The sequence below is a fragment of the Myotis lucifugus genome, unplaced genomic scaffold, assembly GCF_000147115.1.
Source record: "Myotis lucifugus unplaced genomic scaffold, Myoluc2.0 scaffold_128, whole genome shotgun sequence".
NCBI lineage: Eukaryota > Metazoa > Chordata > Mammalia > Chiroptera > Vespertilionidae > Myotis > Myotis lucifugus.
Window position 1 is genome coordinate 1,259,454 of NW_005871176.1, and position 21,490 is coordinate 1,280,943.

At 54.3% G+C, this 21,490-nt stretch overlaps 2 protein-coding genes across 3 annotated transcripts in view; both read right to left on the reverse strand.

The window, feature by feature from the left end:
• Positions 1–3,578, reverse strand: part of DDOST (dolichyl-diphosphooligosaccharide--protein glycosyltransferase non-catalytic subunit) — a 9,135-nt gene extending 5,557 nt beyond the window's left edge. The window contains 3 exon segments of the mRNA XM_006094005.2: positions 3,038–3,148; positions 3,358–3,535; positions 3,537–3,578. Coding sequence (XP_006094067.1) covers positions 3,038–3,148; positions 3,358–3,535; positions 3,537–3,563 — 316 coding nt within the window. The 5' untranslated portion in view covers positions 3,564–3,578.
• A 2,608-nt stretch (positions 3,579–6,186) lies between these two features.
• Positions 6,187–21,490, reverse strand: part of KIF17 (kinesin family member 17) — a 32,283-nt gene continuing 16,979 nt past the window's right edge. Inside the window, exons 8-16 of one of the 2 annotated variants that reach the window (XM_006094006.3) lie at positions 17,871–18,418; positions 16,513–16,593; positions 16,036–16,134; positions 15,331–15,512; positions 13,190–13,421; positions 10,309–10,567; positions 9,189–9,259; positions 7,446–7,563; positions 6,187–6,366 (exon numbers count right to left, since the gene is read on the reverse strand). In XM_006094006.3, coding sequence (XP_006094068.1) covers positions 6,188–6,366; positions 7,446–7,563; positions 9,189–9,259; positions 10,309–10,567; positions 13,190–13,421; positions 15,331–15,512; positions 16,036–16,134; positions 16,513–16,593; positions 17,871–18,418 — 1,769 coding nt within the window. In that variant the 3' untranslated portion in view covers position 6,187. The remainder of the gene's footprint in view (positions 6,367–7,445; positions 7,564–9,188; positions 9,260–10,308; positions 10,568–13,189; positions 13,422–15,330; positions 15,513–16,035; positions 16,135–16,512; positions 16,594–17,870; positions 18,419–21,490) is intronic. The other variant, XM_006094007.3, reaches the window with a different exon arrangement.

Sequence of the window (21,490 nt, forward strand, 5' to 3'; positions counted from 1 at the left end):
GGTCCTTTGCTTTGCCCAGAGCATCCAGTTATCGTCGTTCTCGTCTCAAACTCCTTCCATTCGGACCTCTATTTTGTTTAATTCCACTAAATTTTTTCCTTTTTTCCCCCTTCCCCTTAATGTAACTCTTGTTCACCCCGAAGTCAAGGTGGCTAATTCTGATGCCCCTAATGAAATCCAGAGGCAGGGAAGCAGACTTGCAGAGTTCAAGTGAATTGAGAAGAGTTCTGACGCTGACATTCTGGTGGACCTAGTAGATGTTCCGGATGGACCAGTGATTCTCATACTTCGTGCATCAGAATCACCGGGAGAGCTTCTCAAACCACATTGCTGGGCCCACCCCAGAGTCTCTGACTCAGTTAGCGTGGAAGCTGGGGCCTGACGATTTTCATGTCTAATGAGTTACCAGGATATGGAGGCTGCTGGTTCAGGGAACCACACATTGAGAATCGTTGTTCTAGACCAGCCGTGGGCAAACTACGGCCCTCGGGCCGGATCCGGCCCGTTTGAATGAATAAAACTAAAAAGAAAAAAGACCGTACCCTTTTATGTAATGATGTTTACTTTGAATTTATATTAGTTCACACAAACACTCCATCCATGCTTTTGTTCCGGCCCTCCGGTCCAGTTTAAGAACCCATTGTGGCCCTCGAGTCAAAAAGTTTGCCCACCCCTGCCTTAGGGACACTGTCTTAAGACATTTCTGGTTGTCACCAGGGGCGTGTGTACTGCCATCTAGTGGGTAGAGGGCCCGGGATGCTGCTACACACCCTGTAGTACACAGGACAGCCCTCTCAACGAAGAATTATCCCGCCCAAAATGTCAAGAGTGCCGCTGCTGAAATGGAGACACCTGGGCTTACATCTAGGCATCCCTTTGCCTTTCTAAGCCCATTTCCCTACCTACAAAAAGGGACCCAGATTTTGGGGGCACAGAGGATCGATCCTTCTTCTGTAGCCGTTACTTTACTGAATTCAACTTGGAAGCTTCCTGATCCCAGAGAGGGCAAGGAACCCACTGACTCAGCAGCGTTCTCACACCCGAGCGGGCTAACGGTGGTCCCAGGACCACAGAAGGGCCCTTGAAGCAGGGGCCAAACCCTTCCCCTGACCCCCACCAGCAGAGACAAGCCTTCTCCCAGGAATGCCCGAAGAACTGCGGCCATGTATCCCAAAGTGTGGGACCCACTCTGCCAAGGACAGAAAAGGTGACAAGGTGACAAGGTGATGTGGGGCAGAGCTTTAAGTAACGTCACATCTCAGAGAGTTCCTCTGTCAGAGACAGTGTCTCAGCTGGATACTGGGCTGTAACACTTCCCTCACTTTCTCATCTCCTCTTGCAAGAGGAAGCCGTGGGCTGCAGGGAACAGAATCTGTATAGGACTCAGCACTGCACTTAACCTATTTATAGTTGCCTGCTACTGAAGGCAAGGATGACGCCTGGTGATACTGGGTTCATTCCTGGGTTCCTTTTAAAATGTTATTTTAGTTTTTAAAAAGCAAGTCAGTTTAAAGAAAAACACTAATTAGCACAGGTGATATAAAATCTGGTGAATATCATGAAGGAGGTACGGAAGGTCGACTAACACTTGGGAAACACTGTCAGGCTCTCTGACACCTACCTTCTCCCAGCCACCTTCACCCCCTTCTCCCTGTCTCACCCACCGTGTCCCTCCTTCTCAGCGACACTCCCACTCTACCTCCTGAGCACAACGCAGACGGCTCCTGCGCTCCACCGCGTAGCGCCCCACCCAGGGTTTGGCATCTCATTTCAGGTCCTTATTCTTATCGCCTCAAAGACGGACTGAACGAACTCCTCAGGGGCAGGCTCTCTGTCGCTGTGAGGACCTCTTTCAGAGCTCCAAACACAGAAGAAACTGGGCAAATGCCAATTAACCAACTGAAGGCTCCATTCACATTCATTCATTCACACACACACACACACACACACACACACACACACACACAAGTAACCTGAAGATTTTCATTTGTACAACGTGGGCTCACTTCCACCCAACTACACCTGCCTCCGAAAAGCCAACACCAAAGGCACATTTTGCAGGGGAGTTGGGAGAATCATGGTAACTGTTTGGAGCCTTGAGAAAAATACTTCAGGGATCTGGCTGAATCCAACCTCACAGGAACTACAGAGAATAAAGTAGATGCCAACGAAGCGACAGACTTCCTGAGCTTCATCAGCTGAAGGAAGAAATGGCAACCTGAGTCCTCGGAGAAAAAGACAAATGGAAGCCACTACAAAAGAGAAGACTAGACGCCCACCAAAAAGCTCAGCAAAGAGAAACAGCCAAAGGAACAGGGGTATTTAGTCTGAGAAGAACCAGCTGAACCAGCTATGATTACGTGAAGGCTGTGCTTGTAATCAAAGCATTAGATCTACTCTCTAAGGCCGAGGAGTATAAGAAACCCCTTCCTCCTCTCCCCACCCCAAATAGAGTAGGAAATAGGAGGCAAATTCCAATTTAATATAAGAAGTAACAGAGTTGTCCAGTGGTGGAGTTGACCGCCGCGTAAGCTCTCTGTCGCAGGAATACTGAAGTAAAGACATTCATTCTGTTCTAGAACTAGCCATCCAGCCTCAAATAGGGAGCTAGGCTAGATCATTACTCTTTTTCAGCCTGAGAACTATGAATCCACAAGTTCAACGGCTACAGCCTCTTTACTGCACACCCTGTTAACAACATGCCATTTCCTCCTTCCGCCCAGGCCAGCCCTGATAGGGGGTCCTCCATCTTTTCTATCAGTCGCTTTACAGGGAAAATTCACTTCTCAGATTAGCAGGGGCCCAGGCTCCATGGTCTGTGGCAACACCTGACCCTACAGTCCTCAGCTGTGTCTTTTCAGAAGCTGTGCCCTGATTGGCCCAGGACAGAAGTTAGCACGTTCCTCTTCCCCCGCAGCAGCGGTGGCCAGGGCTAGTGACCATCCCATGACCCAGCACATGCCCGAGATGCAGAACAAAGTGACAGATCAGTCCTGAACCTACCACCCCGGTCGTGGGGGTGACGCGCGGCCCTTACCTTCTACCGAGGGGGAGAAGATGATGAGATTGTCATAGAGGAACTCCCCGTACTTAATAAGGGACAGGCTGGGGTCATCTGCGGTCTTGAATGTGAGTTCAAAGCCCCGATCTGCACAAGGAGAAAATAGGCAACTGAGGCTGAGGGAAACCGCCGCTGCAGAGACCGCGACAGCCCTGCCTCGCCCCCAAGCGGCAGGCCAGACCTGGGCGGCCCGCTCGTGGAGAACGAGTGCGAGGGAGGGTGGCCGTTGCCCTCGGGCTGGGGGGCCTTTCCAAACTCAGGCTTTCACCCGCCGCCCCCTCGAACCCCCGTCTCACCCTTCAGACTCCGGAAGAAAAGCGAATGCGTCTCCCGCAGGTTGAGGTTGTCCAGCAGCACTAGGGTGCGGGGACCGCTGGCACCGACCAGGCCAAGCGAGGGGAGCAGCAGCCACAAGAGGGACCAAACACGGGCGGCGGCGCCAAGTTCCATCTTTCTACTCCTGCCAAAGAACCGGAGCACCTGGACACCGGAAGTACCCCATCTAAGGCCAGCCAATCACGGCTCGGGGTCCTGGAGTTCCACCCGGAAGTGATCTGGGTATGCCGCGGCCGGGCTCCAAGAGCCGCCGTTCAGATGATAGGAACCGAGCCAGGAGCACCACCGGAAGTGCCTCGGTTGTAGGCGGAACCTCTCAATCCTATTGGCGGAAGGGGAGCGCGGCTCCGCCTCCCCAAAGCAAGCGGCTCAATCCTAGAGAGACAGCTCTGCAGCCCCGGCCAATCAACAGGACGCTTAGTCTGAGTGGTCCCGGCTTGCGTGGTCTTGACAGGGGCCTCCCTGGACCACCTTTTCGTTTCTCTCTGGTCCAGTCCAGTCTCGGGACTGGGAACCGGGCCCCTCCTCCACCATCTCCAGAGAGGAAACGATTGGAAAAATAAGATCAGGGACAGGGACACTTTAGACTCCCGCGGCTCGCGGGCCCAGGGTCCTTGGCCTGGCCCGGCCTGCCCTGCCTGGTGGCCCACGTGCAGGTAGGAAAGGGCGGTGGACTAGCCTAGCGACAAAAAAGCTCTAATGAGGCTCATTCCCAGGCTCGGTCCCTCACTAGCCCCTTTACCTCGGGATTTCACTCCTGTCCAGGCCACTGTGCTAGGCTGGAAATAAAATGGCCAGAGGCCGCTCGCCTACCCGTCTGTGTGCCCTTGGAACAGCCCTGGGCTCTTGGGAGGACTGGAGCCGGTTAAGGCGCCAGTGCAGGGCTAGGCTGAGCAACCGCGCAGTAATGGTGGCTCCCACCCCTTCTACACTGGTCAGGGCCAGGGCTCACCTCCGACCTGCCTCGGGCCGTCACAGGTCTAAGGGAAAGCTACCACAAGCAGCCCCACGACTTCAGTCCACCTCTAACTCAAACCGTTGCTTAGGAGTCTGCCCCAGCCCACGGACACCCAGAGGCCCTCCACTCTCAGGTCTGCAGCCTCGTGCTCCTTAGTCCCACCCAGGGCTTACCTGGAACAGGTCTCCTCCGACCTTTAACCTACCCTCAGCTTCCCCACCTCCTGCCTTTCGCTCATGCAGCTCCCTCTCCCTCCCCACATCCCCACCTTAAGCCTCCCCAGATATTCTCCATCCTTTATGGGAGCCCCCCACCCCCTCCCCCGCCACCTGCTGCTGCTCCCTTCACCAAGGGGACTTTGTTCCCATGAAGACCTGGCTCCCTCTTATTCGAAGTGTATCTGCAGGTTGCCTCCGAAGGTACCTAAGTACCCTCCACCCCACCCCAGCTTCTCCAGGAGGTGAGCTCCTTGGCCCAGGCATGTGGTTTGTGGCACGAGCCACAGCAACTAATATAAAATACAGACGAGCCCTAGCTGGTTTGGCTCAGTGGATAGAGTGTTGCCCTGCAGGCTGAAGGGTCCCAGGTTCGATTCCCGCCAAGGGCACATGCCTGGGTTACGGGCTCGATCCCCAGTAGGGGACATGCTGGATGGAGGCAGCCGATCAATGATTCTCATTATTGATGTTTCTCTCTCTCTCCCCCTCTCCCTTCCTCTCTGAAATCAATAAATAAATATAATAAATAAATAACAGAGGAGGAAGGATGGACTGACCCGGAGCACCTGCTGTGCACCGGAACTTTAGATACCACCTCGTTTTACCTTCACATGAACTCTAGGAGGTGGGTGTTTATCCCCGTCTCACAGATGAGGCTCAGGACAGCACCAAAGGCCAAAACTTCTCCCTGGGAGTATGAGCCCCTGCCATGAGGCAGGCCTGGGCTACCAGGAACTAGGGGAGGGGTGTGGCCTAGGTTGCTGGGGTGGCCATGTCAGGACACCCGGTTCCAGCCCAGCCCCCGAGGGCAGACCCAACCTGGGCCTCCTTTGGGCCGCAGCCTGTTTCCTAAACAAGGGCTCTGCTTTCCTGGGTCGCAGATGCTTTGAGAGCCTAATGGCAGGTCAGACGCTTTCCCCATAAACAAGCACTGGTGCTCACAACCACAGGGTGTCGCGGAACCTTGGAGCCTGTTTGTCCGAATGGCCTCGGCTGTTTGAGACCCGGGCTCCAGGAAGAGCTTCCAGGCAGGGAGGGGCCCGGTGCCGCTGCCAGAGAACCAGGGAGGGGGGCTTGTGGGTAAAAGACAGTTTATTAGGGCAGCTTAATGCGGAGCGGGCTCCTTGGGCCACAGATTGGCTGGGAGCGGGCAGCAGGGCAGCTGCTCAGGCCTCGAGCACCGTCTTGCGGGGCTTCCCCCAGGAAGTGGGGCCAACCGGACAGAGGAGCAGTTTTCCATCACCGACATGTTAAGCGCGATCCACGGGGAAGTTGCTGACCACGCTGTCGGGGCTGCTGGTGAAGGCCTTGAGGCAGAGCCCATCGAGGCTCCGAACAACACTGGTGGGCACAGGTGGCGGCTCCGTGGCAGGTGAGCAGGTGGGAATACTGACGTGGCACTGGGAGCTGGAGGGGCCTTGCCAAGGATGGTCTAGCTCCGAGGGGCTCCCGCCCGGGCAGCAGTGAGCTCTCTGGGGAACAGGGAAGGGAATTTGTCCTCCAGGGCGAGGGCCCCCTCCAGCGCCCCTGTCACCGCGGGGGCAGGAGAGGAGGCCCAGCGGGGGCTGCCCGGAGGGCCTGGCCGTCGCCGAAGCCCCCAGCAGGCAGCTGTGTTCACAGAGGCTCGCTGCCAAAGCTGCTTCTGCTCTTCTTACGCTTGGCCTTGGTGAAGGGGATGTCGAGGGACTCGAGGCGGAAGGGCCGGGGCTGGGGCATCTCAGGGGCCTGGGAGGGTGGCATGGCAGAGCTGTTGCCGAGGGGGGAGCTGAGGCCTGGCGGCGAGCTGCGATAGGCTGTGGAGGAGAGGCCCGGAGGCCGCTGGTGAGCCAGGAGTGCAGGTGTGGGAAGAAAGCCCTGGGTGTGGGTGCAGCCCCTGTCCTGCCTCCACCCAGCCCCAGCCCTGGTCCCCCTGCTAGGACCCCGCGTTCTAAGACGCTGCTTGGGTTGGGGCCTCAGACCCAGAGCTGTGTCTGCGTCCAAAGGGTCTGGGCTGGGACACAGCCTGGGATCTCAAGCCAGACAAGCCTGGGTTCAAAGCCCAGCTCCACCCCTTCCTAGAAGGATGGCCTCACTTGGAAGAAAACCCCTCAGTGGTCCTCGGTTAAGAATAGTTTTGTGTGTGTGTGTGTGTGTGTGTGTGTGTGTGTGTTTCTTTCAGGAACAACCTATCAGAAGCAGCCAGTCAGAGATGTAGGCCGGCCTGAGCCATTCCTTGCAGGCCCCCTGAGCTCAGTCAGGGGTGCCCGGCTGAGCCTCTCTGGGCCTCCGTTTCCTCATCTGCTGCATGGGCACCGCGCCAGGTTCCCAACGGATGTTAGTTTATTTCCTGTCCAACTTTTCTTTCCTTATCCTCAACTCCACCCACTTTATCTCTTAAATAACCTCAATACAGGACTGAGATGTGCTTCTCATGGATATTTTACTGGAAGTCCTGAGGTCTTTAAAAGCAGAAGAATGAAGTGATTTTCAGTTCTTGCTTTTGAACGTGTTTTGCTTTTGTGACCCTGTCTGCCCCCTTGGCTCAGGGGAAAGCCAATATCCTGGCAGCTGAGGGAGCTGGTAACTGACCAGCGTCATGTAGCCCCACGCCAGGCCCTGACCAGTGTTGGGGGCCCAGTGCATGTCGGGGGAGGCAGATGAATCAAATCGCACGTCGCCCCCAGGAGGAAAGGGGAGACTGTATTGAGCACCTACTATGTGCAGGCCCTGGGCTGGGCCATTTCCCCATTTCATTTTACCTAATCCTGTGTCTCCCCCTCACTTAATAGCTGAGGACCAGGCCTGTCTGACTCCGTCCGCCCCGTCAGCCCCTCCCTGTTGGCAGAGGGTCGAGGGAAGAGGCTGGAGGACAAGAGGTGGGCAGGGCACTCACTGAGGCTCTTCATGGGATCTGTGCTGAGGATCTGGTTGGCCCGCTTTGGCCGGAAGTAGTTACTGGCAATATTTTCACTGTCGCTCCGACTGAGCATCAGCCTGTAGCGGTCTTCTTCCTGCAGAGATCCCAAATCCTCACGGGTTAAGACCCCTTGTTTGTGCAGCTCTTATGTGGGCCCTCACCCAGGGCTCAGCAGCCTCCGCAAGCCTGGTGGGATGGGGCTTCCCTGGCCCCGCTGCCCGCTCGGGTGTATCGGCTACAGACCGGCCCCCTGGGGTGGGATCCAGCCGAGCCTACACCCCCCCACCCCTTCCTTGGGAATGGAAGTGCCTCATCCCTCCTGCAAACCTCAGCAGAGGGCACTGTGCCAGCTCCATCCGGGCAAGGACAACACAACACACCCAAACCCATCATGACACATCACAGCAGAGTAACACAGCGCTCAGCTCAGGGGCGCGTTTATGATCATTAGAACTGGAGTCCTGATCTTTTTATCACCAAGAACTATTGTTTTTCACTCTCGTGGACTTTTCTTCACCCTGAATCTCTTCCTTCGGGGACCTATCCTTCTCCCCCCGTCCTGATGGGGTGATCATTCAGAGTGCCCTAATACCACCACTGCCTCCCACCCACCCCTTGCTACACAGCTGGACACGTGACCCACACTGGACCAATCACAGAACTCCATGTTCTGGACATAGTCATTGGTCCGAGAGTAGGCCCAGGACCAGGCAGAACGGATCAGAATCTGCACCAGCACTGGTGTGAGGACGCTAAGAGACCGGTCTCTCTGTTGGGTCACTAATCGCCAGCAGCCATCTTTCCTGCCTTTCTCACCTGGAGAAAGCCTGCCTGGGTCCAGAGCTAGAATACGAAGGGAAGCCTGACTGTGTGAGCCCCTAGATCCAGCCATGCCTGAAACCGGTCCTCTTAACATGCACCAGTAAATTCCCCTTTTGCTTGGGATTGTTTGCTTTGGGTAGCTATCACCGGAAGTAAAAGCATTCTGACTAATATAACCCCTTAGTGCAGCAGTTCTCAACCTGTGGGTCGAGACCCCTTTGGGGGTCGAATGACCCTTTCACAGGGGTCGCCTAAGACCATCGGAAAACACATAGATAATTACATATTGTTTTTGTGATTAATCACTATGCTTTAACTATGTTCAATTTGTAACAATGAAAATAGATCCTGCATATCAGATATTTATATGACGATTCATAACAGTAGCAAAATTACAGTTATGAAGTAGCAACGAAAATAATTTTATGGTTGGGGGTCACCACAACATGAGGAACTGTATTAAAGGGTCGTGGCACTAGGAAGGTTGAGAACCACTGCCTTAGTGGTTCCAGGGTAAGAATGTTGTGTGTGTGTTTTTCAGGAACAACTTTCCCTTTTTTATATAGTTAAGCTATCAGAAGCAGCCAATCAGAGCTTTAGACCAGCGAGGGCCCAGGGAGCCAAACTGTACTGTTGGGCCTCTGGGATTCGAGCTGCCACTTCTGTGCTTCCCCTGCAGCTGGGCCGATCTGAACCATCTCCTTTCCCTCTGGTCATTGTGACCATACGTGGCTTTGAATGAGGGCCAGCGGGGGTTGAAGGTCTAGGTGCCAACAGGTGCACAGGAAGGACCCCGGTTCGGCCCCCTGCTTGAATCCTCAGAGCGGATGGAAGTAGAAGTCCACCCTGGGCCAGCCCCCTCAGCCCCATCCCTCGCTCCCTCTCCGGGGGTCTTACCATGCCCAGCTCGCCGCTGTCTGCCGCGGAGGTTTTGCGGGCTGGTCTGTTCTGCAGCCCTGTTGAAACTGCTGTGAGAAAACAAAAGCTGAAGTGCCTGCTGCTCGCTATGGGAGCCAGAAGGACAGGGTGGGCTGCAGCCCTCTCCCCAGCAGGGGGCGAAGGGGGGCGCGTTAGGCCTGGCTCAGGTTTGGTTGGAGCCAAGGGAGGCCTTCCCGCCCCAAGCAAAGGGATGCCTCCGGGAAACACAACAGGAGGGCTCAGACCCCGAAGAAGACGGCAGGCTGGTGGGGGCGGGAGGAAGGCTGCAGCTGCCTGGAGTGCCAGCAGAGATGGGGTCAGTGGCCATAAACACCGGAGACATGGGGCCTGGATGACCCTCTGACCGGGGGAGAACTGGCAGGGGCCTTGTGGGCTGTGACAGCTACTGCTCTCTGCATGGGCAGAGCCAGCTTCGTGGCTGCAGAAAGAGCCACTCAGTCTGGCCAGACTCCACTTCAAGAAGGAGGCGCCTTCAAGATCCTCTTATCCGCCCCCCCCCCCACTTCTTTGTGAAGATGAGAGCACCAAAGCCCAAGAGGGACTGTGACCCTCTTAAGGTCACAGGGAGGTCAGTGCAAAGGCTCCTTTGCCTCCCTGGCCCTGCACCGCATGCTGTGACTGACAGGCGCTCCCTCTCTCTGAGAGTCCACTTCCTCCTCCCGTGTAAACCAGGGGCAGTGGTCCTGGTCCTTCACAGGCTGGTTGTGGGGTGAAATGACAGGATCACGATGATGCTGCAGTGTCCCACGCACTTAAGATGTGCCTGGCGCGGCTCTGAGGGTTTTACGTGTATTGACACATTGTAAGCCACCCGCACCCTTTGAGGTGCTGGTATTAATCCCCATTTCACAGATGAGGACACTGAGTCACAAAGAGGTCACACAGGGAGTGATGGAGCCAGAATTCCAACTGACTCAGAACACGCCGTTCTCTCAGGCCCCCCATGTTTTGGAATCTCAGGGTCACATGTCTGTTTCACCCACAGCCAGCAGGACGAGGCCCATGGCTTCCCGTCAGTCTGCAGGGAAGCAAAGTGTGGAGGCAGGAGGGAGGGCCGAGGGACAGTCAGGCTCCTGACCTACTGGGAGGCTGGTTTTGATGACCACGGGCTCCGGGATCCTCCAGAAGCCGTTGTCCTCGTCCCAGCAGGACTCGCGCCGGACCCGGTCCAGGTTGCTGTAGTTACAGTCCCGGCGAATCAGCGGCTGCACCTGCTCCAGCAGCTGCTGGAAGAGCAGGAAGTCGCGTTCCTGCCGGCGGATGGTGGCCAAGTAATCGATCTTCTCGAGCTCAAACTCCGACTGCAAGTCTTTGATCTCCACCTCTGCCGCCCGAAGCTGGAAATGAAGCATTTCAAGTGTACAGTTCATTCAGTGGCTTTTAGTATATTCATAGTTGTGCGGTCATTGTCCCAATCAGTGTTAGAGCGTTTCACCCAAAAGGGACCCCATACTCATGAGTCATTCCCCACTTCTCCCAACCCCCAGCCCTAGGCAACCACCAATCTACTTCCTGTCTGTAAATTTGCTTATTCTGGACATTGCTTATGAATGAAATCATGGAAGCATACACTATGTCATCTTTTGTGTCTGGCTTCTCTCACGTAACATAGTGTTTTCAAGTTCACCATGTTGTATCATGTATCAGTACTTCCTTTTACTGCGGAATAATATCCCGTTGGGAATATGCCACATTCCTTACATTTATGCTTGTTTTCACTTTGGCCTATAATGAATGATGCTGCTCTGAACATTCGTGTACAAGTCTTTGTGTGGACATATTTTCATTTCTCTTGAGTGTAACTGCTGTGTTGTTATGAAATAAACAGAAGAGCTACTACAAGGAACAGAAATGTAGATCAGTGCATTACAGGAGAAAATCCCCCCACAGCACAAGGGCATCGAGCCAGACATTAAACACGTAACACAGCACCCCAATGTGAATAAAAATCCCTTCAACAGGTAGTCACAGACATGAAGACTTCAAGTCAGAAGTCCAAAACTTAACATGGAAATGGACAAAAATGAAGACAGTGTGAGATGGGACATTCACCAAACCCAGGAAGAATTTGTGTGGTTTTTGTTTTAAATTGAGGTATGTAGCCCTGGCTGGGTGGCTTAGTTGGTTGGAGTCTTATCCCATATACCAAAAAGGTCGCGGGCTTAATCCCCAGTTAGGGCACATACAGGAGGCAACCAATCGATGTTTCTCTCTCTCTCTCTCTCTCTCCCTCCTTCCCTCACTCCCTCCCTCTCTCCCTTCCTATCTCAAAAAAATAAATAAATAAATAAAAATCAATAAACATATCCTCAGGTGAGGATAAAACACTTAGCCCTAACCGGTTTGGCTCAGTGGATAGAGCGTCGGCCTGCGGACTGGGGGGTCCTGGGTTCGATTCCGGTCAAGGGCATGTAACTTGGTTGCGGGCACATCCCCAGTGGGGAGTGTGCAGGAGGCAGCTGATCGATGTTTCTCTCTTATCGATGTTTCTAACTCTCTATCCCTCTCCCTTCCTCTCTGTAAAAAATCAATAAAATATATTTTTAAAAAAATACAAAACACTTAGATATGTAAACCAAGTTATGAGATATCCAAGGAAGAATGAATTTGACTGAAAAGCATAACAAGAGGTACTAAGAAAAGGCATGAAAATAGCCAAGAAAATATAAAATGAAAGCGGTTTAAAGAGGAAAAAAGCACCACCTTCCTGCTTTGGCAAGACCCTTGGTTGCCAGTGTTGGTGGGCGAGGAGGGGAGGACCCGCAGGTGGCCCAGGGGACACCAGGAGGCCCGGACCACGCAGAGGACGCACCACCCGAGGAGGAGGAAGTGACTGGCACAGAGGCGGGGTCTCATTCTCTGCCCCAGAGTCACTGCCTCCTTCGTTCCTGGATCCACTCCCTGTTCCCAACACCAACCCCTCTGGGTCCATAACCCGCTGCCTTCAGGTGCTGCCTCCTAGCTTCCAGGCCCCAGCTTAGAAGCCACGCCTCCCTCACAACTTCCTGTCCCCATGAAGGTGGCCCCAGGAGCTCCTGGGGTGAGTGCTCACGTCCACTAATGGGGGCCCGTGTCCTGGTGCACTCGGCCTGTGGCAGTGGATTAAGTTGTGCGTTTGTGACGTGGACATCTGCACTTCAGTGAAAGTGGGAAAATAAAGCCGCCTCCCGCCGAAACCGGTTTGGCTCAGTGGATAGAGCGTCGGCCTGCGGACTGAAAGGTCCCAGGTTCGATTCCGGTCAAGGGCATGTACCTGGGTTGTGGGCACATCTCCAGCAGGAGGTGTGCAGGAGGCAGCTGATCGATGTTTCTCTCATCGATGTTTCTAACTCTCTATCTCTCTCCCTTCCTCTCTGTAAAAAATCAATAAAATATATTTAAAAAAAAAAAAATAAAGCCGCCTCCCGTCCCGGTATCTGCAGTGTCATCACCCCAGACTCTGTTGCTTGTTTCTCTGTTGTTGTTTCTTACACACACACACACACACACACACACTCCCACTGGAAAGTGAGCCTCAGCGCACCTGGCTGGCTCAGTGGTTGAGCATCGACCTAAGAACCAGGTGGTCACGGTTCGATTCCTGGTCAAGGGCACATCCCCGGGTTGTGGGCTCGATCCCCAGTGTGGGGTGTGCAGGAGGCAGCCGACTGATGATTCTCTCTCATCGTTGATGTTTCTCTCTCTCTCTCCCTCTCCCTTCCTCTCTGAAATCAATAAAAATATATTTTTTGGTTGTATCAAACTGTGTATTAAATATAATCATCTGTTATATATAAATATATATTTTTTAAATTAAGCCCCAGGACAGCACACACCCGAGCCTGTGGCTGCTTCCACCGCAGGCACGGCCCAGTGGGCACTAACAGATGCTGTGTGAAGGGTGAATGGATGCCCGCCTAGCGCCAAGGGGCGGGGCGGGGCGGGGCGGGGCGGGGCCGAGGGCCTCCGCGAGGCCTCACCTTCCTCTGCATCTTCTCCAGCAGCTTGCTCTTGGCCCTCACTTCCTCCTGGATGGAGTCGTAGACGTTGAGCAGCACCCAGTCCCCGCTGTCCTCGTCCGATTTCTGCAGGGCGGCCACCAGCTGCTTCCTGCGCTCGTCCGCGTAGCGTTTCCGGCGCTTGTGCTTCTCCTTCAGGTCCTTGTTCTTGGCCTGCTCGCCACCGACCACCTGCTGCTCCAGCAGCTGCAGACTGCCCGCGGGGAGAGGAAAGCACGCGGGATGGTACCCGCGTCACTGAGCGCTCGCCGTCCAGCGCGACCCACGGACCCTCCCAACAACCCCGCTTCCCACAGGCCTCCACTGAGGCCCCGAGAGGCGAGGCCACAGGGTCAGGGCCAGAACCAAGGTTCCTGCCGGACCTACCTAACTCGACCACGGCCGTGGCTGTGCCCAACAGGAAGGGTGAGAATCTCACCCACCCGCCACCCGCCTCCCAGAGCTGAGGGCAGCAGCAGAGCAGGCTCCGCTGTGCTCCCAGGAGCCTGGTGATGGGCACTGCCTGGCCGGGAGCATCCGCACACCCAGCCCCGCGGGCACATGCTGAGTGCAGTCAATCAGTCAGTCAGTCAGAGAAAGACCAATCCGTCTGCTCCACTGACACGTGGACTCTCAGAAGCAGAACCAGCCAGCCAAGCTCCTGGACACAGAGCAGATCAGGGCTGGAGGGCTGGGGTGTGGGGCTGGCCAAATGGTGAAGGCGGTCAAAAGGCACCAGCCTCCATTATAAAACAAGTCCTGGGGATGTCACGTACAGCATAGAGACTAGACTTAAAAACACCGTATTGCATATCTGAAAGTTGTTAAGAAAATATGCCCTAACCGGTTTGGCTCAGTGGATAGAGCGTCGGCCTGCAGACTGAAGAGTCCCAGGTTCGATTCCAGTCAAGGGCATGTACCTTGGTTGCGGGCACATTCCCAGTAGGGGGCGTGCAGGAGGCAGCTGATCGATGTTTCTCTCTCATCGATGTTTCAAACTCTCTATCCCTCTCCCTTCCTCTCTGTAAAAAATCAATAAAATATATTTTTTTTTAAAAAGAAAATAAATTGTACGAGTCCTCATCACAAGTAAGACGTTGTGGTAACTGTAGAATGCCGGGTGTTACCTAGACTCACAGTGGCAATCTTCTCACAATGTACACAGATATGGACTCAGTACGTGGCATGCCTGAAACTTCAATATATGTCCATCACACCTCAATTTTTTAAATGCAAAAGAAATACATCCAGCACACAATGTTTGATTGGGCGGAGACATGTATAATACATTTTTAAAATATTTACATCCCAAATGTTCAAATTTGTTTAGAGTTCTGCCCTTTATTTATTTTTTTTAAATATATTTTATTGATTTCGGAGAGGAAGGGAGAGGGAGAGAGATAGAAACATCAATGATAAGAGAGAATCATTGATCGGCTGCCTCCTGCACGCCCCCTACTGGGGATGGAGCCCACAACCAGGGCATGTGCCCTTGACTGGAATCAAACCCGGGACCCTTCAGTCCACAGGCCGACGCTCTATCCACTGAGCCAGACCAGCCAGGGCTAGCATTCTGCTCTTTAAAGAACAGGCTTAAGCCCTAGCCGGCTTGGCTCAGTGGATAGAGCATCAGCCTGCAGACTGAAGGGTCCCAGGTTCGATTCCGGCCAAGGGCACATGCCTGGGTTGTGGGCTCCATCCCCAGTGGGGGGTGTGCAGGAGGCAGCCAATCAATGATTCTCTCTCATCATTGATGTTTCTATCTCTCTCCTTCTCCCTTCCTCTCTGAAATCAATAAAGAAATATATTTTAAAGAACAAGTTTAAGTGACCACGAGGCAAGGCTCATGTGGACTCCTCGCTGCCCAGTAAAGTGCCACTAAGTGTTTCAGACGTTGCCTTGTTCCACAGGGACACAGGGGCTCCGCCACTGCCTCCCAGAGCTGATGGTCAGCAGCAGAGCAGGCCGCGCCCTCACAGCAGGTCGGGGCGTGCTCCAGGGCCAGAGGGGGGCTGTGCAGCCTCAGTGGGGGGTCGGGAAGAATCTATGGGCACCCCCACACCCAGGTGTAGCTCCTTCCCGCCCCGTGAGGGGTCCCGCCAGCCCCACGCTGCGGCCCTTACCGGGCGAGCACCTGCTGCTGGTCCACCATGGGCATCAGGTCGTCGGTCAGCACTGCCACCTCCACACTGTCCCTTCTCGAACTCGTCATGGCCAGCAGGGGCTGGACCTCGGCCTCGGGCCCCCCGACAGGTTCTGCTGCCAACACCTTGTCTTTGTCCCCTTCCTGGCCCAGGTCAGCCTCCTGAGAAACAGAGAAACCTCAGTTGGGGGGGGGGGGGCAGCCCCCGACAGCAGCTCACGGTGGCCTCCGTCCCACCCGGGGCATCGCGGCCCTCACATGGCGTAGGGACACCAGTTACACAGAAATGCAGCCACCGAGGCCCTCTGCTGCCCTTGCCACAGCGCCCGCTCCCTCCCTCTCCCGCCCGCCTCCAGGCTTCCCGAGGCAGCAGGGCGGGTTCTGTAGGTACAAATTGACCACAGCCCTTTCCTGGTTACAGCCCTTCAGGGGTCCCCGCTGCCTCTGCAGTAAATCCAGTTTCTTCCGTGGCCTGCGCGCCCTCCGTGCCCTCCTGCCTCCCCCCTGCCACCCCGTCCACCCTGCTGTTTCTCCAGCCTCACTTTCTGTTGCTGAGAAAGTCAAGACCTTTCCAGCCCCAGGACTTTGGCCTTTGCTCTCCCCTGGCACCTTGTCCCTCCTTGGGTCCCTCTCAGTGTCACCTTACAGGAGGGCTCCCCTGGGCTCCCCATCTGCCAGCTCCTACCCAGAGCTCAGGTCCAGAGGTTGGCAGGTAGCTTCCTCTCTCCAAAAATGTGAGTAGATTTAAAGCCTTCCTCTCGTGCCCTGGGGCCTGCTGCGCTTTCTTAAGCAGAAAAGGGCGGGTCTGAGAGCAGCAGTGTTCAAAATGCCCCCCTGGCCCTCGGCGGGGTCCCTGACAGCACCCCAGCGCCCGCCCCCATGCACACTGGGCCTCTCTGCCTTAGACAAGGGTTCCAGGCAGAGGAAAGCTGGAAAATCCCTGCTGAACAGCGGCCTCTTATTAACGGTTAATAAGAGGTCTGACAGCGCCTCCAGCTGTGTATGGCTTTGCAATGGGCCGTCTGATGAGCTGGGGTGGTTGTCCCTGTTTATGAATGAAAAAATTGAGGCTGGAGAGGGAGGGGACAAGTGGAGTGTCACAGGAAGGACCGGGCCCCTGGAAGTCCTCCCAATGCACAGCCAGCTGGCCCAGGGTACTCACTGTCTCGGGCAGGAGGCCGCCCTCTGCCTCATCTTCAGCCCCGAAGTCACTGAGCTCAGGGACATCTGTCAGGGAGGGGTGCTTGCAGGAGGGCGAGTCGGGGAGAAGGAGGGATGGTGGGGCCAGAGTCAGCCTCTGCTGCCCCACCCCGGCCTCCCTTGCAGCTCCCCACCCTCACCACCACCTCCTGCCTGTCACTGAGGAGAGAAGGGGCAGGAACAAGAGCGATGAGATGAAGGGAGAGAACAGGGAAGAGAGGAAACAGGAGAGCGGAGACAGGGCGTGCTCTGAGCACCTGCTGTGTTCCAGGAGCGTTACCTGCCCTGCCTCACAGGAAGCACCCATCAGCCCCATTTTACAGATGAAGAAACTGAGGCCCAGGTAGCAACTGCCCAAGGTCACACAACTAAGTGAGTGGCACAGCCAGGACCTGGACCCACTTCTGTCTGACTCAAAGGCCTGTGCTCTACACACACACACACACACACACACACACACACACCCATACACCCACGGAAAGAAGAGGCAAGGAAAGGAAAGAAACAAACAAAAAGGAAAACATTTCACCCTGGCTGGTTTGGCTCAGTGGATAGAGTGTCAGCCTGCGGACTAAAGGGTCCCGGGTTCAATTCTGGTCAAGGGCATATGTCCAGGTTGCCGACTTGATCCCCAGTAGGGGGCGTGCAGGAGGCAGCCGGTCAATGATTCCCTCTCATCACTGATGTTTCTATGTCTCTCTCCCTCTCCCTTCTCTCTGAAGTCAATAAAAATATTTTAAAAACTATTATAGAGAAAGGGCAAACAGCAATATTAAAATATTTCCTCTAATTAATTCCCCTTTAATGTGCACGAATTTTGTGCACCGGGCCACTAGTTTCAACATAAAAAAAAAGAGGGTTGGAAAGTGAGAGGACTGACGAAGCAGCAGGATGGAGGAGAAGCAGCGTGGCCAGATCCACGGGAGGTCCCTGAATGGTAGCTGGAGCCCCGCAGACCCAGCCCAGCCTGCTGCTCTGACCCTGCGAGAGCCGGCTCTCTCAGGCCTGGAAGCTCAGTCTAATCATGCCAACTCGGCAAACTCCCGTGCTGGTGTCCCTTCATCAGCAGAGCAGGTGTCCTCCTGGCATAGCCTTGTATCTTGACCCCAACTTTCCTACCGATTTACAGAGCGTGACACAAAGCTTGTCTTTCCCAGACCCCTGAACGGGAGGCCCTGAGCCGGCCACAGGCCAGAGCCACCACCAAGATGGTGGGGTCGGGGCTAGAGCTGTCCATCCCTGTGCGCCCAGTGACCCCCGCCTCCCGGCTGAGCTCTGTCTGCTGAACTCCCGCCGGGCGTCCTGCATGGCATCAGCTACCTGCATGGGGACCTTGGGTATGTCCGTCTGGGGCGCGTCTGCCAGGGCCATGGTGGACGAAAGCCTGGCCAGCTTGGCTTCCACGTCGGCAAAGGGGTCGTGCAGGCCGGGGAGCAGCTCTAGGGGCACCAGCTGGGGCTCCTCCTCCTGGAGGAAGGGCTCCTCCCCCAGCAGGGCCTCCCGGCTGAGCTCCTCCAGGAAGTCCTTGCTCTTCGCCTCCACCTCGGGCACAGAGGGGAGCTCCAGGGTGGGGGGCTCCTGGAGCCCAGGGAAGGCCTCGGGCGTGGAGGTTCCTTCCAGTGTGGACGACTCATCAGACCCCAAGGAACTGTCGGACTTGGAGGTCCCCGCCCTGGGCAGGTCCTCACACTGGGAAGGGAGCCCAGCCGTGGAGACGCCCTCGCTGGGTGGAGGGTCGCTGATGGAGTGCGTCTCGGGCTTCACCGGCATCTCGTACTGGAAGGCAGGTGTGCACTCAGACACGCTGGCAAACTCGGCCTTGGACATGACTTCGGTGCTGAAGAGGACTTCTGCCTTCAGGATGGTCTCTGCAGATGGAGACCTTCCCTTAGCGCCTTAAAGGTTGGGATGAGGAGGCCTTCCCTGGAAGCTGGTCCAACCCCACCATCTCCAAGAGACCACCTGAAGAGTCAGAGCCCCCAGGCCCCCCCAGATATCGGTTCCCATCTCTGCCCCAGCCCTCTCCCCGGCCAGCAGAACTCAAACCCTGTCTCCTTCCACCTCTTCCAGGAAGCCTTCCCTGACCAGCCCGTGGTTTTTCCATTCTCTGACCTCCTAGGCTGTTAAGTGCTGGGCTCTCACCACCTGCCTTGGGACTGCTTTTAACAAGCAAGCCTTCCAAAGGCAACAAAATCTCAGACATATGCCGAAGCAATTTCTTCACCGATACAGATCCTAGGGCATTGGAAACTGAAGAGAAAATAAACAAATGGGACTACATCAAAATAAAAAGTTTCTGCACAGCAAAAGAAACCATCAACAAAACAACAAGAAAGCCCACTACATGGGAGAACATATTTGCCAACATTATATCTGATAAGGGCCTAATTTCCAACATTTATAGGGAACTCATACAACTTAACAAAAGGAAGATAAACAATCCAATCAAAAAATGGGCAAAGGATCTAAATAGACACCTTTCAAAAGAGGACATTCAGAAAGCCAAGAGACATATGAAAACATGCTCAAAGTCGCTAATCATCCGAGAGATGCAAATCAAAACAACAATGAGGTACCATCTCACACCTGTCAGAATGGCCATCATCAACAAATCAACAAACGACAAGTGCTGGAGAGGATGTGGAGAAAAAGGAACACTTGTGCACTGCTGGTGGGAATGCAGACTGGTGCAGCCACTATGGAAGACAGTATGGAGTTTCCTCCAAAAACTGGAAATGGAACTCCCTTTTGACCCTGTGATCCCACTTCTAGGAATATATCCCAAGAAACCAGAAACACCAATCAGAAAGGATATATGCACCCCTATGTTCATAGCAGCACAATTCACCATAGCTAAGATTTGGAAACAGCCTAAGTGCCCATCAGTAGATGAATGGATTAGAAAACTGTGGTACATCTACACGATGGAATACTATGCTGCTGTAAAAAAGAAGGAATTCTTACCATTTGCAACAGCATGGATGGAACTGGAGAGCATTATGCTAAGTGAAATAAGCCAGTCAATGAAGGAAAAATACCACATGATCTCACTCATTCATGGATAATAGAGACCATTATAAACTTTTGAACAATAATAGATACAGAGGCAGAGTTGCCTCGAACAGATTGTCAAACTGCAGCAGGAAGGCCGGGGAAGGTGGGGGGGCGGGGGGTGGTAAGAGATCAACCGAAGGACTTGTATGCATGCATATAAGCATAACCAATGGACATAAGACACTGGGGGGTAGGGGAGGCCAGGGGATTGTCAAGGGCGGGGGAAAAAAAGGAGAAATATGTAATACTCTTTGTAATAATTTAAGCAATAAAAAAATATATTATAAAAAAAAATAAAATAAAATAAAAATAAAATATAGACCTATGTTAAAAAACAAACAAACAAGCAAGCCTGTGGGTTTTACTGCCTCCCCAGGTGAGAGCTGATGAACAGCAGATTTCACCCCCAAATCCCCAAGGGGTCCCCGCTGAAGTGCCCAGCTCAAGGCTCTTGTCCACAGGATGGATATGCTAGACCCATGGGAGTTAAATGAACACCGTGGATGAGTGTTAGACCGAATAAAGTCACTCAGAGAAGAGCATTCAAACTGGACAGGAGGGAGCTCTCTGAGGGGCAGAAGATGCTGGAACCTGCCTCCCGCTTCCTCCGGGTGTGCACGGAGAGTGGCATCCTCCTTCCAGCCTGGACAGACTCTGATCACACAGGCCTCCTTGGCGCTCCCAGCTATGGGCATTAGACCACTTCCCCTACATCCCATCTGCTTCTTGGCTGCTTATGTCTGGCTCCCCTGAGACATTCCGGACGCTCCCTAGCTCAGGGGCCTGAACCTGTCCAAACCTCAGTTTGCACACTTGCAACGTGAGGACTCAGTGAGTCCCTCCTCCCTGAGCACCTGCCCAGGGCCTGGCACACAGCGATGCCCAATAAACAGTACTGGTGATGTGTCCAATATCCTCATCATTACAAGATGGATTTCACAATGTTTGGGTGAGTACTAGGAAGCCTGGGCTGCTTGGCACCACGGGTGTTTGGATGATAGTCATGAAGTGGAACATTCTAGAATGTCAAAAAGAAGACAAAAATGCCCACCTGGGTGTGGCTCAGCGGTTGAGCACTGACCCAGGAATCAAAAGGTCACCGGTTCAATTCCTGGTCAGGGCACATGCCTGCATTACAGGCTTGATCCCCAGTGTGGGGTGTCCAAGAGGCAGCGGATCAATGATTTTCTCTCATCATTGATGTTTCTCTCTCTCTCTTCCTCTCTGAAATCAATAATAATATATATAATATATACATATACATATATATCCTATATAATAAAAGGCTAATATGCAAATAGACCAAACAGCAGAACAACCGGTTGCTATGACACGCAGTGACCACCAGGGGGCAGACACTCAACGCAGGAGTTGCCCCCTGGTGGTCAGTGCGCTCCCACAGGGGAAGCGCCACTCAGCCAGAAGCCAGGCTCATGGCTGGCAAGCACTGTGGTGGTGGCAGGAGCCTCTACCTCCTCCACAGCAGTGCTAAGGCTGCCCGACTGCCAGCTTAGGCAGTCAGAAATGCCCCCAAGGGCTCCTGGACTGTGAGAGGGCATAGGCCAGGCTGAAGGACCCCACCCCAGTGCACGAATTTCCAACACCAGGCCTCTAGTGTGTGTGTATCCTATATAATAAAGATGTAATATGTAAATTGTCATTACACCATGAAGCATAACAACTGACAGTGTAACGACTGGATCATGGATCAGCAGGAGGTTGGGGCAGCGAGCTACAAGCGGGCGGAGAGCTACAGGAGGGAGCAAGGCAGCAAGCCATGGGGGGGCAGGGGGAGCTACAGGAGGGTGGGGCAGTGGGCGGAGAGCTACTGGAGCAGCAGCGAGCTACTGGCGAGCGACTGGCACACAGATTTGTGCACGGGGATG